Here is a 19,972-nt window from a genome sequence, read left to right on the forward strand (position 1 = left end):
GGGCCTCTCACTGCCCCTGAGCCTCTGGCCTGTACTCCAGTTCTGTATGCAAAAAAAAATAAATAAATAAATTAAACAAATAAAAAAATAAAAGGTTATATTTTTGGAAAAAAATTGTGTACTATGGAATGATTTATGTTCTCCTCCCTACTGTGAGGCTAAATAAATACATTTGTAAAAAAAAAAAAAAATCTCCTTTGTATAATAGTATCCTGCTTAACCTTAACACATATCTTAGTCATTATAAACTGAATTTCCATACATTCATCAACATATTTAATTCTGTAGACTAGATTTACACCAAGAAAAAATATTTGATTAAATAATGCTCGGAAGTGCTAAAAATTGTCTATTCTAAGGAATTTACAAATACAAAAATCTAACATATTAAATATCATTAGTAGTTTTGTTGAGAGAAAAAGAAAAAAACCTCCACTAAAAAAATATATATATACATATATATGTGTATATATATACACACACATGTGTGTGTGTATGTATATATGTATATATGCAAGTATGTATGTATGTATGTATTCTGGCCTTCCCTGGTGGCGCAGCGGGTTAAAGCACAGCACTGAGAAGCTAAAGCCACTTCAACATGAGTTCAACCCCCACCCTGGAGGTGATCCACATGGAACGGCAGACCTCTCCTGACCTGCCTGCTGCTCCCCTCAGCAGTGTACTTTGTGATCTGCCTGTTCTACTCCCCACTCTGTCTCGGGTGGAGCCTCTCACTGCTCCTGCACCTCTAGCCTGTACCCCACCTCTGTATACATAAATAAACCTTTAAAAAAATATATTCTACCCTAAAATGTAAATAAATTAATGTATTTTTAAAAAGCCAATAAATGACAATAATCTCAATACAGGGATTAAGAAAGAAGTGTCCCCAAATAACAATCACTCAACTATAAACTGCAAAGAGTTCCTTCTTTTTTAAGAATGAAAAATATTCTATTGACTATGACCATCACATTCATTCACCCACTGATTAGCAGTCATCCTGTGACTTCGAAAGAGAAAAATATAAGAAAAAAGGTATGAGAATTCCAGAGATGTTAACCATGGTGTCATGGAGCTCCTGAACTAATATCAGCTCTCCTGTAGATTCAAAATCTTGGTTTTTGTAACTATAATAGCATTTCTCAAATAATTACCTACTCATGGAATTTTTTTTTGAAAAAATAGTATTTATTAGCAATACAGCAGAATCAGCATTTCACAATACACCTTTCTGTAAATCATACCATGAAACACTCAACAAAAAGTGAAAGCCATTAGTAATTCTCACAGAAGCTCATACACAATCACTTCTGTTTCTTCAGCAGTAGAAGCCAGCATAAAAGCCAATTTCTCTTTGCATTTGCCTATACTCCCCATCAGTAGCTCCCAGCCTTTGCTGCATATAAAGTCACCTGGAAGCTTTAAAAAAAAAACAAAAAACACTAAAACCCAAGCTTTACTTGCAGAACAATGAAATCAGAATCTCTAGTTTAGTGATCAACAATTTTTAAAAGGTCCTCCAGCAAACCTACAGTAAGAAGGGTTAAGAATGATGCAGATTAAGTACTTATTAACACTACAGTGGTTAATGGTAGATTTGGGGAAATGGGAAAGAGAATATGAATTCCAGTTAATAATTCAGCTAGAATATCTCTGAAAAACAGAATTGGCTAACTCAAATATTCTTGGTCTTCTCTCTCTGTACTTGTTCATCATTATACTGATGGTTTAATGCTAATACTAGAGTATGTTAAACTGAAAGCCAATGATTACTTTAGGGAAGCTTTATTTTTTAAGGATTTTATTTATTTATTATTTATGCATATATGAACTGGGGTATAGACTAGAGGTGCAGAGAACTCACTACAGACAAAAGTGATGAGCAGAACAGGCAGATCTATGGAAATACACAGTTGAGGGGAACCGCAGGAGAGATAGGAGTGGTCTCTTGTGTCATGTGGGTCAGCTCCCTGGTCAGAATCAAATTCCTGTCTCTGGCCTGAAAGTGTTGAGACTTGAACCCCTTAGCCACCAGGGATGTTCTAGGAATCTTTAATTTATGCAAGTAAAACCAAATGTTTTATTATTTGTCAAATTTGAATTATTGGTTATTTTTCTCAAATTTTAATTTGCTTTCCATAAAACAAAATTGAAGTACAAAGCCCAATCTTTCAACTATCTTCTTGGAAAATACTTTTTTTTTTTGGGGACTGCGTATATTATGACAGTTCAGGACTTAATTAAATGATAGTTATATTATAGCCATTATGTTCAAACCTGGAAATCTTGTCATCTAAAATGCAAAGAGGGTATTACACTAGTTAAAAACTTATGTTTCAAAGTATAATTAACAGTTAATCTCTCGAGGAATACATTTATCATCCAGGAAAGCAATGGGGAGAAAAACATAATAAACATCCCTAAACCCAGAACTCATAAAAAGGTCAGAAGCGGTAGAGCAAACTTCATTGTAAGATGTTAGGTAACCATTTTTAAATCTCATCATCTTTGACTAGACAGTGCATATAAACAATATAATCTAGATTATTTAATCTGGATAAAATATTTCTACTCATCTGCTCAACCTTTCACTTGAATCTGTAATTTGTTCAGATGAAATGATATGAGATTTATCACTTTTTCTCTGATTTTTTTTCTCAGTCATACAGCCAAAAAAAAAAAGTTTCCCCCATCATTTGGTTTCGCTTTTACAAGGGTACTCAATTCTTTCTGCCAGAAATACCTTGCCATCTTGTCTCCAATACACTGAAGCCACAGAATCACAGATCTAGAAGACATATTTTTCTTTTAACTGAAGTAACACTTGTCTACATCACTGTGTTTTAGATGTAGGGTCTCCTCCCCCAGGTATTGCTACCACATCACACCCACCATCAAAGCTCCCATATTCCACCACTGAGTCTATTATGTTCCCTTCCTACTGTTCTCACCCTCCCTTCCCTTTTGCAACCCTCTGTTCTATAGTCAGTTTTCTAGAGTTAGTTCATAAATTAGTTTTATCTTACCCTTTGTTTGTTTTCTATATATTCCACCTGTATGTGACACCATCCAGTATTTGTTTTTCTCCTTCTGATTTATTTCATTTTAATCCCTTCAACTCCATCCATGTTAAAGAAAATGTAAGAGTTTATCTTTTTTGATTGTTGAATAGTATTCCAGTGTGTGTGTAAATAAACATATATACATACTATATCTCTGGAAGATATCTTAACCTAACTTAAATCTTGTTCTCTACTCAGAAACTCTTCCACAATATTTCACCTAGTCTTAACCCATTATACTAGTTACATTTCTTTTAACTACTGCTCAAATTCCTACTCATACACTTTCTGCTCAGGACGGTCATCCTTGATTCTTCAGGGTAGAATAAATTATAACTTCTATTTACTCGGTTATACACTTTTGCCATTTATGTGTCACTTCTCTTCTGTAGTGGACCCTGTTAAGCATAGAAACCACAACTAGTCACTTTGTCTCTCTCCAGCCCTGCACCTGGCACAATAGCACACAAGAAGGGCAAAAAAATGTCCCATGAATGGCATTCTTAGCATCTTTGTAAAGTACTGACAGAATCATTTACTCTATAAATATACTCTTACACTCTTATAAGCATCTTTTCCCTTCAGCTTGAAAGCTCTTTAAAGATAGAAATAATTCTGTCTTCTAATTTCTCATGGAACCTAGAAAACAAATGAAGCTTTTAGATTCAGATTACCACATTAACTCACCATAGTTTTAATGTATCGCAAAGAAACTAAAGAAAGTGATCCATAAGAAACACAAATCCACACTTGAATCCAGTAACGAAAAATATCATTTCTACCATTTTGTTAGTATCTCCCTCTCAATGTACTGGGTGAAGTAAAAAAAAAAAAAAAAACAAACAAAAAAACCTTAGTCTCTCCAGGTCTATCAATGTAGGAACATGGCACAGAGCTTCAAGTACAGCACCTCCTACTGACTTACATATCAACTTATACCACTGTCTTAGAAAATCCCATAGAAAAACATAACAGGAAGAAATTCTATTTAAGAAAACAACTTCAAAGTAAATGAGTTTAAAGTTTTCTTTTTTATTTATTTATGTATTTTTTACAACATTCTTCATTTTGTGCATTTTTTCATCTTGGTTGTAATCCCCATGGTTTTCCCACCAATTCACCTGTGTGCCATCATCATGGTGCACTCTTCCCACCCCATCCCAATTTTCATTCTATTCCCCTTTCCACCATAAAATGTAACTGGCTTATAGCTGTTCATTGTTTTCATTTTTCTTTATTCCAATTGTTTTTTTTTTCCTGGTCCCTCATGCTCCTGCTATGAGTGAAGCCATCCAGTATTTCTCTTTTCCTTTCTGGCTTATTTCACTAAGCATGATCCCTTCCAGCTCCATCCATGTTGCTGCAAAACACATGAGTTTATCTCTTTGATTGCTTAGTAATATTGCACTGCACATATGTACCACATCTTTTTAATCCACCTTGCACTATGCAAAATGGATTAAAGAACTTGACATAAGTCCCAAAACCATAAAATATCTACAAGAAAAGATGGGCAAAACACTATAGACATACACCTCAGTAACACCTTTAAAGATACATCACCCAAAGCAAGGATAGTTAAGAAAAGGATAAATAGCTAGGACTACACCAAATTAAAGAGCTTCTGTTCAGCAAAAGAGATATTACACAAAACAGACACCCCAAAGACTGGGAGAAATTTTTGCACACAAGACTAATGACAAAGGACTTATCGCAAAGATATACAAAGAGCTGATAAAATACAACAAAAATAAAATGAACAACCCCATAAAAAAATAAGCAGAAGAGCTGAAAAGACACTTCTCCAAAGAGGAAATGCAGATGGCCAACATGCAAATGGAAATACATTCAACATCACTTGTAATAAGGGAAATGCAAATTAAAACCACAATAAGATACCATGTCTTACCAGTGCGAATGGCACATATTAAAACAACTAACAACAACAAATGTTGGCGAGGATGTGGAGAGAAATGAACTATACACTGCTGGTGGGCATGCAAACTGGTACAATCACTGTGGAAAGCTGTTTGCAGGTATCTCAAACTGCTAAAAATGGAGCTTTCATATGTCCCAGCAATCCCAAGCCTAGGTATCTACCCAAAGGACACAAACATTGACTGAAAAGAACACTTGCACTTCCATGTTTATTGCTTCCCTATTATTACAATAGGGAAGATGTGGAATCAACCTAAATGAGTTTTAAGTTTTCTTATTCACAGGAGATTAAGGTTTTCTGGTAGCTCCAAAGTAAACAAGCAATGGGAATTGAAACTAATTCAAAAAAGTAATTGATAAAGAATCACAAAAGTCTGCAGTTTATCTGCAGTTGTTTTCATCATTCCCACCTACTATCATTAAGAAGTGAAAAATTCAGCTACCTGAATGAGGTTAGGTTGACAAAAGAAAGAAAGACATATACTTCAACCTCTCTGATTTTATCAAAGAAGAAAATGATGAAATCTAGCTCTTCACCTTTACAAATGCCAAAAGGCTGCTCCTTTCGAGAAAGAATCTATAACAAAAGGGAACTCATTTGAAATAACCAACTATTAAACCTGCAAAATGAGAATAACATCAGGAACTCCAATAACTTGAGGATACTATTTTAAAGAAATAAAGAGTAAAAAAGTGCAATCCTCAACCACTGTTAGGGAAACAGAGCATGTTTTATGCTGTCTTAATTCCTCAGCATATTGGCTAACTATAAACTTCCCATACAAAGTAAAATGTGGAGCAAAATGATATTAATAACAATGACCAAAGAGGAGAAAATCATAATGGGTGTTATGAAGGCCATACTGAAATCTTTTTTCTTTTTCTTTTTTTTTAAAGATTTATTTATTTATTCATATGGAACTGGGGTACAGGCCAGAGATGTGGAGGGTGAGAGGATTCACCAGAGACAGGGTAGCAGAACAGGTAGATCGACAAAGTACACTGCTGAGGGGAGCAGCAGGCGGGTCAGGAGAGGTCTGCCTCGCCATGTGGATCTCCTCCAGGGCAAGTGGGATTCAAACTTATGCAGTAGTGGCTTTAGCTTCTTAGTGCTGTGCTTTAACCCACTGCGCCACCAGGGAGGGCCCTTTTTTCTTTTTTATAAAAAAGGATAACATTTACTTTTCTACCTGAGATATTACTAGCAGTGACCCTATTATTCCTTGAAAAATCCTAGCATCTGATTAACAAAAATAAACATACTTTGACTGTGAATATGATTTATACAGTACACATGGCTGTGCACAGATGAGAGGTACACACAGATCATCTAAAGAGTTCTCAGCACACACTACCTGTGTTTACACTCTGTGATAACACCTGTTAAATACATCTTTTGGGGTGATTTGGTGATGGGAAGCCCATGAGAATTACAATTGAGACGGGAAAATGCACAAAATGATGTAAAAATAAGCTATTATATTTTTTAAAAATACATCTTTTAAATGACAGATTAAAGGCACATCTTACTGAAAAAACTTTAAAGATAGAGCTTAATTTGGGCCACTTGTCCAGGATAAAACTAATGCACACAGACAGCCTCTGCCTCTCCACCACAAACTGGGAACCTGGGAGAAGAAGAATGAGGATTCTTTTAGGCTGGTTGTATGCTACGAAACAGAAGGTTCAGAAAGTTGGGGGTTTTCCCACTACCATCCCTCAAATCCCCTCCAACCCTTTCTCCCCAACTCCAACATTAGGAAACTCACTTCACTTATGAATGTCCATTAGTTCCTGTAAATATTTTACTTTGTTGAATCATCTGCTGTGTAAATATTCAATATCTGTCTTTGTCGGTCTGACTTGCTTTACTGTACATTAGTCCCGCAAACGTCTTCTACTTTGCTATAAATGGTAACATGTATGGTTGATAAGAACGCTATAGCATATATTTACTGCATCATCTTGACTTGATCTTCTCCTCTTGATGGCCATTTTAGTTGCTCCATATATCCTAATTACTATAAATAATGCTGCAATAAACACTGTAGAGCATATGTTTTTTGTTTGTGTTGATGGTTTCATCTTCAATGGGTAGATGCCCAGGAGTGGGTCTGCAGAGTGCTATATTTTCTTTTTTTAGCCTTTTAAATTAAAGCCATATCACTTTTCAAAACTAGCTACACCAATTTACATTTCCACCAACAGTAAAGTGGGGGTCCTCTTTTCCTGTATCTTCTCCAGCACTTGTACTTGGGTTTTTGATGTGTTATTCTCACTGCATAAGACTGTATTTCATTTTTGTTTTACTCGCATCTCCCTTACTAACAGTCTCAATGAACATTTTTCACGTATCTAACATTTTCCATATCCTCTTTGGAGAACTGTGTGCTCAAATATGCTGGCCTCTTAATTACACACCCAAAATTTTGTTAAAGTGTGAATGGTATAAACCATCTGAAGAATGATTATGCAATTATTCTAATACTAAATGTCTTTTCAGCATTTTATTATTTTTTTTTATTTATACATGCAAGAGCTGGGATGTAGGCCACAGGTGTGTGTGAGGGTGGTGACAGGATTCACCAGAGACAAAGTGAGAAGCAGAACAGGCATATGCACTGCAATCCACTGCTGAGGAGAGCAGTGGGTGAGACAGGAGAGGTCTGCTGTGCCACGTGGGTCAGCTACCTGGCTGGGGATTGAACTCATGCTGCAGTTGCTGGCGACAATTTACCAGCATTGAAGAAAAATTTCAGTAACTATATATAACTTGAAGATGGTTACAAAAACCACTTTAAAATTTGTAGGGCCCTCCCTGGTGGCGCAGCGGGTTAAAACACAGCACTAAGAAGCTTAAACCACTTCCGCATGAGTTCAATCTCCACCTGCCCCGGAGGTGACCCACATGGTGCAGCAGACCTCTCCTGACCCACCCACTGCTCCCCTCAGCAGTGTACTTCATCGATCATACCTGTTCTGCTCCCTACTCTGTCTCTGGTGGGTTCTCTCACCCTCTGCATCTCTGGCATGTACCCCAGTTCTGTATGAATAAATAAATCTTTAAAAAAATAAATAAAGTAAAATAAAATTTGTATACTTGAAAATGGCAAGTCAAGAGCAAATGGAAGAAATAAATGGAAAAATTTCTAAACATCAGCACTGACTAAAAAGTATCTACTTTGTGTGTATTTGGACCTATTTTATCTTCACACTTGTTAAAGGTGATATAGAAGGAACTTCAGTACTTGATGAGAAGAAAACAAGCCAATCATTTACAAATATTGTAATAATCTACAAAGCAGTTACAATTTATATGTTCATGGACCATAAATTCTTCAAGAGGAGGTAGTGATTGTCAATCTTGATTTTAAATGAATAGAGGTTCATTATAGGAAAGAATTTTTAAAAGAATAGAAATCAATCATAATCTCACTACTGAGATAGTCACTGTAGACAATTTGGCTTAATTTCTGCCCCAGTCAGTTTTCTTATCATAAATATATATAACTTGAATCAAGATACTAATTGTCCCCTTTGTTCTGATTTTTCACTTATATAATTTCCCAAATTAGTAAACATTTTTAAAACAGCAATATTTTAATATCTATGTAGTAATAAAAAGATATACCATACAAACATGTTAATAATCCAGGTTTTTATTTAACTGTGAGATTACAAATGTTACCATAATAAATATCCTTATATTTCTTCTTCAGAAACATGTCTGATACTTCACATATATACAAAGATAAACATAAAAACTTGAATACCCTGACAATCAAAACACAGTAGTAAATATACACAGATTAACAAAGCAAATGCAAAACTCCTGTGGTTGCAAGTAATCACATTTAATCCTTCCTCAAAATCAGTTAATGCTGTTATCCTGAAAAACTGTTTTTGGCCCACACAGAAATATTTACATTTGCAAATTAACAGTTTATTAGTGTGATTTTTATCTGGGCAATGTGAAAACTATCCTAAAATCTTATTATCAACTATAAGTAAAGAACTTTGTAGCTTAATATTTTTCAATTAAGAAAAACACAGACAGCTACAGCAATTACAAATTTAATCAATTCATGAAGAGCATTTTACAAAATAGATGAATATTTTAAAATTAGAGTAATAAATCATTTAACTGGATTTTTCCAGAGTCATTTGATCCTAACTACATTGCCCATCGTTACTCAATCCAAAATTCTGCCTTATGATCCCTTTTAAAAGAACTATTTCCACAAATTCAGTTAGGTTTTCCACAAGATCTAATAATTTGCATTTGGTTTCATGAACAAACAGAAGATTCGAGTCAATAACAGCTGAACTTTCACCAGATACTGATTTAAGGTTATAGAATCTACTTTTAAAAATCATATATGTAATGAGGGTAATTTACTATCACCAAACTTACACTTTTTTAAGCTATATTTATTGAAGTAATGTTGATTTACAACACAGTAGATGTCTTAGGGGGCATAGGTTTATAACTCTATACCTGTATACATGTATACATTATTTCACCATACCCCCAGTATTCTTCCACTGAATCTCTTTCCCATTTGCTCCCACCCCAGCACACTCCCCTTCTGATAACCTTACCCATAGTCCATTGTGTTCATTCCTTCCTGTTTTCACCCTCTCTATATCCTCTCCTTGTATGTTCAGCTTTTAAGCTTTGTTTTTGTCTACCTTTAGCATGAAAATACCATCCAGTACTTTTCTTTTTCTTTCACACAAAGCAAAATCCCTCCCAGCTTCATCATGTAACCACATATGACATAAGTTTATCTCTTCTGGATTGTTGAGTAGTAGTCCAATTTACCACATCTTGATACACCTATCTTTGGGGGGAGAGACATTTAGGTTGTTTCCATACCTCAGCTATTAAAAATAGTGCTGCTATAAACACAGAAGTACAGGTTTCCCTTCAAATTAGTGTTTTTTTTTATTCTTTGGCTAGATACCTAGGAATAGAATTGCTGGGTCATATGGTAGATCAATTTTCAATCTTTTGATGAAACACACTACTTTCCTCAGAGGCTGGACTATACCAACAGTATAAGGGGGTTCTTTTTTCACCACAGACTTGCTAGCACTTCGTGCTTTTGTTTTTTTTAATATGGGCCATCCTCATAGGTGGGGGCCGATATCTCACTGTGGTTTTGATCTGCATTTCCCAGGTAAGTAATGATTACCATTTTTTCAGATGTATGTTGGCCAGGAGGGCATATTCTTTGAAGAAGTGTCTATTTAGCTCTTTTGCCTGTTTTCTTTATTGGGTGTTTCTTTTGTTTTGGTTGACTTGTGTGAGCTATTTGTAGTTTTCAATATCAGACCCTTGTCAGATATACATAGTGTGCAAATATTTTCTCCTATTCAGTAGGGTGTCTCTACATTTTAGTTACTGTCTCTTTTCTGTATAGAAGCTTTTTAGTTTGGTTTTATCACAGTTGCCTATATTCTCCTTTGATTTCCTTGCTGCTGGAGATGATTCCTGAAAGATGTTTCTTACATTTATATAACGGAGTGTTTTACCGTGGTTTTCTTTAATATATCTAATAGTTTCAGGTCTTGCATCCAAGTCTTTAATTATTTTTGAATTGATTTTAGGGCATGCATGAGAGAGTGGTCTAGTATTTTTCTTTTGCATGCAGCAGTCCAATTTTTCCAACACCATTTATTGTAGAGATTTTCCTTGTTTTTGGATATATACTTTTCACAATCAGTTATTTATAAATGTGTGATTTTATTTCCGTGGTCTCATTTCTATTCCATTGGCATGCGTGTCTGTTTGTTTCCATAACATACTGTTTTAATTATTATGGCTTTATAGTATAATTGGCATTCTGAACATGTTATGCCCCCTCTTTCCTTTTTTTTTTTAAAAGATTTATTTATTCGTACAAAATGGGGGTACAGGCCAGAGATGCGGAGGGTGAGAGGATTCACGAGGGACAAAGTAGGGAGCAGAACAGGCAGATCAACGAAGTACACTGCTGAGGGGAGCAGCAGGTGGGTCAAGAGAGGTCTGACACACCATGTGGTTACCTCCGGGGCAGGCGGGGATCAAACTCATGCTGAGGTGGCTTTAGCTTCTTAGTGCTGTGCTTTAACCCGCTGCGCCACCAAGGAGGGCTACTTTCCTTCTTTTTTTGATGGACGAGCTTTGGCTATTTGGAATATTTTATGATTCCATAAGAATTTCAGTAATGAGACCTTCCCTGGTGGTGCAATGTGTTAAAGCACAGCACTTGAAGCTACTGCAGCCACTGCAGGATGAGTTCAAACCCTGACTAGGGAGGTGACCCACATGGCATGACAGATCTCTCTTGACCGGCCCACTGCTCCCTCAGTAGTGTATTTCAATACACCTGCCTGTTCTGCTCCCTATGCTGTCTCTGGTGAATCGTCTCAACCCCTGTACTCTGGCCTGTACCCCAATTCTGTATGCATAAATAAATAAATCTTTAAAAAAAATTTAAGTAATAGTTACTCCACTACCCTGAAGAATACCACAGGAGTTTTCATTGGGAGTACACTGTGTAAATTGTCTTGAGTAGGATGATCGATCAATGCTGATTCTTCCTTGACATGTGTAGGGAATTAACTTTCCATCTCTTTGTGTTTTGTTTCTTTTAACAACAAACACATACATTAAAGGAATCTCAGTGGTATCGCCTGCTTCCCTAGTAGCAGGGAAATATAGCAAACAAAATAAAATAAATAAATAGCAAATGTGGTTTTCATAAAGCAGTCATTTGGAATGAATACCAAAATAAAGCCATATACATAAAATTATGATAGAACTCTACATATGATTCTACGTTACACTGAGGGGTGCAAGTCAACCCCCTACTTCCATGGCCATATAACTACAAGAATAAAAATAAGACTAGCAAAATGATGAGTAAGTGATAGTGTTTCCTTATACTTTCTCACTAATTCTCATCTGTTAAAAGACTAAGCATTATAAAACAAAAATAGGATTGGTTCTTTAACAACTTTCTAGATGGCTAGACAATGTTTAAAGGATGTTCCTTTTTTCCCCAAGCTTTATAAAAGGTTAGTTATGCCTGTTTAGTCAGAAGTATAAGAGACTCTCAGTAAAACTTGTTCTCAGGGCCTAACACTGTTATGTTGTATAGCCTTCTCAGCCCGTCTTCAAATCCATGAATGCCAAATACTCATCATTGTCTGTACCACCTTCCTGTAATGTTATAATGTTATATATGTAAATGTACTGAACAAATACTAAGGCCAAAAATTTAATATATCCCAATTTTATTTATTTAAATTGTTTGATTTACAGTATTAAAGCATAAATTTGGTGTTAGGAAAAGTCCATCATGGGCTATAGTTATTTTTTTTTTCAGTAATTATGCCTAAAATTAATTCTATTACCAGAAGGATATAGCCTATTCAACACATGCAAAATAATGGTGAGTGGAGAAAGTAGAAATTGTTTATAATCTCTGCCTCCCTCTATAAAAAGAGTCAAGTAGTCTCCACTTAAGACTACCCAATTCATACATTTTGAGGTACAAAGAGGGTCAAATATTCCTCTTAGCAGTTTCCCCCCAGAAAACTTGCTAATTTTTACTCCCAAAGTAACAAAAGTAGTTTTTGTTTTGTTTTGTTTTGTTTTATTTTGTTTTTTGTCTACAAGGATGAGCTTGAGGGTAATATACACCACATACATCACCAAAATTATCTTATTAACATTAATCTTACTGTTAGTTCTTATGAAAAGTCAGCGTTTAAAGGTCAGTTTTCTAAAATGTCTTATTTTGAGAGTATAAACTATCCCTATATTTAATAAGTGGCATGTATTTTTTTGAGAAATAATGGATATACCCAATGCAGTGGAAAACTTGGTTTTTCATCAGTAATGACACTGACTATATTTTGTCTCCTTCAGCCACTGAGTACACAGATTCTAAAGCATTTTGCTTTGATGAATCACATTTGTAATACAATCATTGTACCCATCCCCACCTAATATACTGTAACACATTTTCCCCTGCTAGATCTGGCCACAGTCATTTCACAAGAGAAAGAAAAAAAAAAAACTGATTAAAAGGAAACAGGACAGACAGTGAGTAAGCCATGAACAACTGCCCAAAGAACTGTAAAACACCAGGCAGATCACTTCCATGTGTTTCAATTAAAGCTGCCAGGAGAGGTGGAAAAAGAACTAGAGAGAAAACTGATAAAGTCCTAACCATTCCCTCTTTTGTAAGGACAGTAAACACCAATGGAAGAAAGGTTACAATTAGTAAGGACTTGCAAAATTACAAAACAGGAAAACATTTGGGACTTTTTTAATACAGTCTAATTTATAATCCTGCCAAAGGATATTATAAAAAGCACTTTATATGCATTTTTAATATATATATAGAAAAAGACTAGGAATATACAGACAATAGTTTTCTTTCAAAGGCAGGACAAACATTAGAACTTTTTTTCCTCTTTCATGCATATTCATTGTATATCTGTTCTTCCTATGACTTATAAGAAAGGAAAAACAGGTTCAATGACAAAGAAGATAAAATCTATATTTCAATTTGTATAAAATGGAATGCCATTTGGTTTAGCAATTTTTCTGATATAATCAATTTTTCTACAGAAAAATTGAAGTGTGTCCCATCAAAACTCATATAGAAACCCTAACCTAGTATCTCAATAGCTAGTATCTCAAAGCTTTATTTAGAAATGAGGTGACTGCAAATAGAATTAGTAAGATGCTATCACTACAGGGGGCCCTAATCCAACATGACTGGTACCATTACAGAAAGTGGAAATTTGGCCACAGAGACACAGAGAGGACATCATGTGAAGATGAAGGCAGATGTTAGGATGATGCTCCTGCAAACCAGGGAATGTCACAAATGGCAGGCAAAACAGTACAGCAAGTAGATAAGCATGGAACAGATTCTTTGTCATATCCTTTTAAGGAACCAACACAGTAAATACCTGGAATTTACATTTTTAACCTCCCAAACTGTGAGACAACTAATTTATGTCATTTAAGCCATGTAGATTATGGCATACTGTCACAGCAGCCCTAAAAAGTGAACACAAGTTTCCAAAGCATGACACATGAAGATGTTACACTCTGAACACACACATGTTCTTCTCCCCAACATCCTATTACTGCAGGCAGGTGAGACCTTACAAGGTATTTCTCCAAGGGTATGTGAGAAATAATATAGGCCATTTCTCAACCCAGGTTGGGCCTTAAGACTGTGACATACTCCCCTTACTCTTTTCCTCTTTCTCACTAATACACAACTAGACATGTTGGTAACCCATCTTCAGAGAGGAGGTCCATAACTTGAGATGCAGCAGATCTGGGTCTTACAAGGAACCTGGGTCTGTGTCTGAGGGCAGGGCAGAATGTCGTCCACTAAGTGCAACCCTGTTTAGAACACTGCTGTTCTCTAAGCCACTATATTAATAGGGTACCTCAGAGTTCCCAAGGAAATAACACAGTTCAAACACTTGCAGCAAAACAGTATATTGAAAACCTGGTAAATGGCTTCCCTGGTGATACAAAGGGTTCATTCTCAGCACTATGAAGCTATCGCTAGCCACTTCAGCAAGAGTTGAGCCTTCCAGGCCAGGGAACTGACCCACATGGTGCAGCAAACCTCTCCTGTCTCACCCACTGCCCCCCCTCAGCAGTGGATTTCAGTAGACATGCCTTTCACCCCACACCTCTGGCCTACATCTCAGCTCTTACATGCATAAATAAACAAGTATTTAAAAAAGAAAACAAGGCAGATCTCAGAAAGAAACAATAACCATGACTCTGGACGAGATGTGTAATCTAAACAATTACTATTATAGCTTCAAGTCTGAGACAATATATCTGATGATCTTACACATTACTAAACTACAATTTTGACCCTTTGTGGAAAATCTACCAATTCTTAAGATAATTTAAAATTTACCTTTGTCATTTTCTAAACTTTATTGAGAATAATTAATAGACTATAATCATATTGTTATGGCCTTATATATATTTTGATGGTGGGGGAAAAAAAAATCTATGAATGTCACTCTCTTCCTCCAAACCTCTCCCCAAAGTCAATATAAATCTTGGAGGAATCCTTCCAGACTTAGATGTCTTTAAAATAAGTAAGTCAAATTTTAAACTCAATTCAAGAAGTTTTAATTTTGGATTTTGGTCCATAACCCAGAGTCAAAAACCAAAACCATTTCAATAATAAGCCTTTTTATTTGCATTATTCTGGGAGGAAAAATACATTTTTTCAAAGATGATAGTGACCAACAATGTGGCCCATTTATTGATCTTACATATTTCCCAAAATGTCATTAACTAAAACTGGAAAATATGTGACTATAAGAAAGTTCCTAGAGGATAATTCAATTTTTCTCCATTACTTCATTCTACTGTGGACGAATGATAATGTCTACTTCTCTCTGATCAAAATACTAAAAATTACTCTTCTGGAAATTGTGGTGACTATTAAGTTACATGTTTCTTTATGAGGTGACTATCAAATCTTATGGACACTTGCTTATCAGGAAGACATTTGGGGTTGAACTAAAGAAGAAAGGAGATAAATCAACTTCCATTTAGCTATTCAGAGACCTGTGACCAAGAATGCAATCTTAAGTTCCAACTCATGGTTTGTGTGATGCACACATGTTCCTGGATTCAAACATATGTTTCCATTTAAACTGCTGGAATGTATATATGGCCCCACAAAGAGTGATAAATATTAGCAAATCTTCTAAGAATGAAGGTCCTTTGTGATCATATACACTGTTTTGATTCAGCTTTTAAAATGTGAGTCACACAAAAACTGAACAGTCTGTTTTTCACATCTAGCTTCAAGTTAAAGAACAATGAAAAAATATATATACGCCTGCATAAACTGCATCTAATGCACTATCACAGCAAACCCAAGGCAGACCTGGATTTCTACTTTTTTGTCCTCTGTTCAACCCCCTTGGGGTCCCCAGTAAATGCAGGGCATTCTGAAATGCCCTGGTACTGGGTACAAGGTAGATATTAACTCATGTCAGATAATACCAAGTTAGGGTCTTCAAGGAAAGCATGTAAGTGTCAGTAGGTAAAAGCCTAAAGTAGAGGTAAAAATTTGTGGTGTGACACATTCTGACACATTGGCCAGCATTTTTTCACATTTTAAATTTAAATTCTTTTAGGAGAAAGCTCCCAATCTCTGACATCTTCACATGCTATGTGCTAGCCAATGTTTGAAGTGTGAATCCTGGTAAATTCTTCCACCTCCTGGGCCTTCTCACATTCTGCGTCTTTGTTTGAAATATCTTTCCAAGTCTCTCAGCCTACCTCTTCACCTGACTAATTTCTCTTCTAAAGACCTGAAGGAGTCCTTTTCTAAATCCTAGTCAACTGCTTAACCCTCCCTATCCCAGACACCCTGGCTATTCATGTGACCATATCATCAGACACCAAACAGGTTCCCTTTGGGCAGAGTCCCTGCCTCTGCCTTGCTGCCCTGGGTACATAGTGTGGCACACAGTGGATAAATACATATTTTCACAATGAAGAACATGAAATACAATCATTAGCTCTGAAAATGCTTGCTTTTAATACTTTTGGAAAAGAATGCAGTTGATACACTCCCCCCCAAAAGTGTAACATACAGAAAAGAGAATGAACAGATTTATGAAACCCTATCTGGTTGCATAGAGGTAATTTTCAAAGCCTTGATAATCTTCTACAGCATTATTTGGTCTTATCTATAGTTGCTGATATATTTTCACTCTTCCCTCCATTTATGAATCTCATATTTGATCCCACACATATGCTTTCTGTATTCCAACAACAAAAACACAAATACAACACACCCACATTAACAAAAGAAAAATGTGAATGCAGCCAATTCCTCCAAAAGAATAGGCATCTTCCCTTATATAAGACACTTATTTTAAAATAGATCTGACTAGAATCCAAGAATTGCTCTGCACAGTTGTTCATATTCATTTTTCAATCAGTTCTAGTCCTATTTCTTTTTGTTCTATATGACTGGCCAGACTTTGCTGAAGGTTAAAACTTTCAGGCAACAACCAGTGAGCCAATGAATTAGGTTACCAACCATGAGCAAGGAGATCTAAAGATGATCTTTTGTTCATTACATATACATGTTTTCCCATCCATGATCACACTTACCAAAAATTAGGAAAACTTTGAGGGATTCCTCTTTGCCTCCCAGGCCAGATACTAGGTATGTGTTTGGGGAAAGAGAAATCCATGGTAGCCAAAAAATAAGATAATTAGGAGAGCATTTTGTTGATTTCTTCATGAAAAATTCACCTGGCAGCCCTTCTTTCCTCCATGCAAAAATTGCAATAGATTTGCCCCAGGAGGAACGTCCTAGAATGACTAAATCCCCAACATCATCCCACCCTCATTTCTCCCTGAGTAACACCTATATCCCTTGATATGGAAGGGGAGTGTTTAAGGGCTTCTAGAATAACTATTAAGAAAAGTATATTTTTCATTATCATCATGAGGCAGGATTAAAAAACAACTTACCTTCTGAAAAAAGTCTTCCCCACTTTTGCCTTTTCCTTCAGCAGCAGCTGAAAATAAAAATGTATACATTTAAAATATCTTCATTTCTCCACCTATATAACCAACATGAGAATGCAAAATTAAGGCATGAGAATGCAAAATTAAGCAAGACACCATCCTCACCCCTGCATAGCTCAGGACCTGCTGAAGGGCCTCAACTGAGAGTCAAAATTGAAAGACAAAAAACACTAGCTGAATCAATTATACATTTTTAGATAATTTCATATTTCTTTTTTGTGTAAAAGATTCATAAATCTCTACTTTTACACACAAATGAAAGTGATCTTGTCCTTACATAATTAAGGCACTATTTGGACAAGAACAAGTATCTACCAAAGCCACCAGCTGTAGCAAAGAGTAGAAATTTCACCATCTAAGAAAGCTATGTGAGAATGGCAGAAGAGAAGGATATTTGACAATAGAGGGTCAGAGACAAGAAAGATTTAGAGATGCAACATTTTGAAACAGACTTTGAAAAATGAATATCATAGCTAAAGAATATAGGTGGCCTCTAGAGCTGGAAAAAGCAAGAAAGTGGATTCTTCCTGGCAACATTTGGAGGAATAAGGTCTTTCTAACATGTGATACCAGCCAGTGAAACCCATTTCAGAATTTTGGTCTCTAGAACTGTAAATAATAAACTTATGTTGTTTCAAGACACTATACTAGTAATTGTTAAAGCAGCAAAAGTAAACTAAGACATAATATCAAGATATTTTTTTAGTTGACCCCACAAACTATGATTGTCACTCTAATTTAAAAATACATCAATAATAAGACTTTGACAAAAATATAAAGCAAATATGAACAAAAAAAGCTTATTTTTTTTCTAAATTAGGAAATAAGGATAATACTAGTCAAAGGAACCACCTGAGCCAGTTAAAATGTAGTCATAAAATCTAAAGATATAAACCTAATAAGTCTACTTATTAGGAGTCACGTCTACTCAGCTGTATTTACCTTGGGATGTCTTTCTCTCTCAAGCTAAAAATAGTTTAAAGGGTCCCTTCTCAATGACACCATTGCTTGCCAAGGAAAATTGCATGCCAGTGCACCAAAGGAAAAAAAAAACAAAAAACAAATAACCTAATGACATCGAAGAAACTCTTCACTGAAAAGAAATTGTTTTAAAACCAAGGATATTTTCAATGACCTATCTAATAAGTGAAATAATCACCCTTTTTGTTCACAGAGAACCCCTACAAAACTTGAATTCAACAGTTTAAATCTTATGATTCAATTACCTTCCACTACAGAATTTTACTTTAGGACACTTATTTTGTTCATGACAAACTCATTATGTCACAATCTTAAAATGCTTCTTCATTTACAAGACCAGCTAAACAGACTTCACAGACTGGCCTTTCAATCCCTGAATGGATAAAAAGGAGATATTTTCCATAGTTCAGAAAAACTACAATTAACCATGTTCCCAAAACACATCTCAAATTTAACCAGAAACCTGTACCTTTACCAATTTTAAAACCCAAGACAAAACAGGAGGCAGAGGGTCAGAAATGGCATACACAAAAGTCCTTGGTCTTTTTCATTCTTAGTGTTCATGTACAAGACACTCCAAGTCAAAGTCTCATTTTTCCCATAATTCTGTGAATGTTTCATTTCCCAAGCAGACGAGTGTCCTAGTAAAAGATTTGGGTAGGATTTGGAGATCACTGTCACAGGTGTAAATCATGGTTAGCCCAGTCATTGGCACTTTCCAGGAAGTGTTCTTATCTCACATCCAAGCTGCTGGGTCCCCAGAAAGGCTTTCAATGACCCCGTCCAAAGCTACCAAGATCCTAGAAGCAAATCAAGGGAGAGTGACATTTCACCAAATGCTCTCCTCCCAAAGGGGGGTCCTAATGGGTTCATATTTAAGAGCTTAATTTTTAAACCTACTCTGAACTCCTCAATATCAGAATGTAAACTCCTTTAAAGAAGTGGGAGATGGGGCAAGGGACTTTGAAAAATGTTTCTTTCTCAATATAAACCTAGGCACTTAAGACCTTCATTTTGAAGAGTTGGAAAAAGCAAAGAGAAGCATTCTGTTATCCCAAAAATATTTAAATCCTGTGCTGGTGAATCAAAATAGGTAAGGCCCTGTCTTCAGCCAAGTACCCCCTTATACTTAGAGAGACAAATAGACTGAGACAGATAGATACGCATATTCAAAGTCACACAACTCGTCAAATAAAGTCAAAATTTAAAAATCAGTTCTAAGGACTTATCATAGTCACAACTCTATCCAAATTACACTTACTAGAAGTTTTATTTACCTCTTTTCATTCTGGTCAATGCACTACAAAGTGAGTAATATTGTTCTTCACCTAACACTTAGCAGTCCTGTTACCGCTGCAGAATAGAGGGTGCCCCT

The 19,972-nt window shown here is 35.7% G+C and overlaps 1 protein-coding gene across 2 annotated transcripts in view; it reads right to left on the bottom strand.

Moving 5' to 3' along the window:
• The window catches only part of BICC1 (BicC family RNA binding protein 1), a 269,917-nt gene that overhangs the window by 170,544 nt on the left and 79,401 nt on the right, over nucleotides 1–19,972 (bottom strand). For both annotated transcript variants that reach the window (XM_012723663.1, XM_004680878.2), the window contains exon 2: nucleotides 17,560–17,606. In XM_012723663.1, coding sequence (XP_012579117.1) covers nucleotides 17,560–17,606 — 47 coding nt within the window. The remainder of the gene's footprint in view (nucleotides 1–17,559; nucleotides 17,607–19,972) is intronic.

This window comes from Condylura cristata, unplaced genomic scaffold, assembly GCF_000260355.1.
Source record: "Condylura cristata isolate star-nosed mole 26May11 unplaced genomic scaffold, ConCri1.0 scaffold00011, whole genome shotgun sequence".
Taxonomy (NCBI): domain Eukaryota; kingdom Metazoa; phylum Chordata; class Mammalia; order Eulipotyphla; family Talpidae; genus Condylura; species Condylura cristata.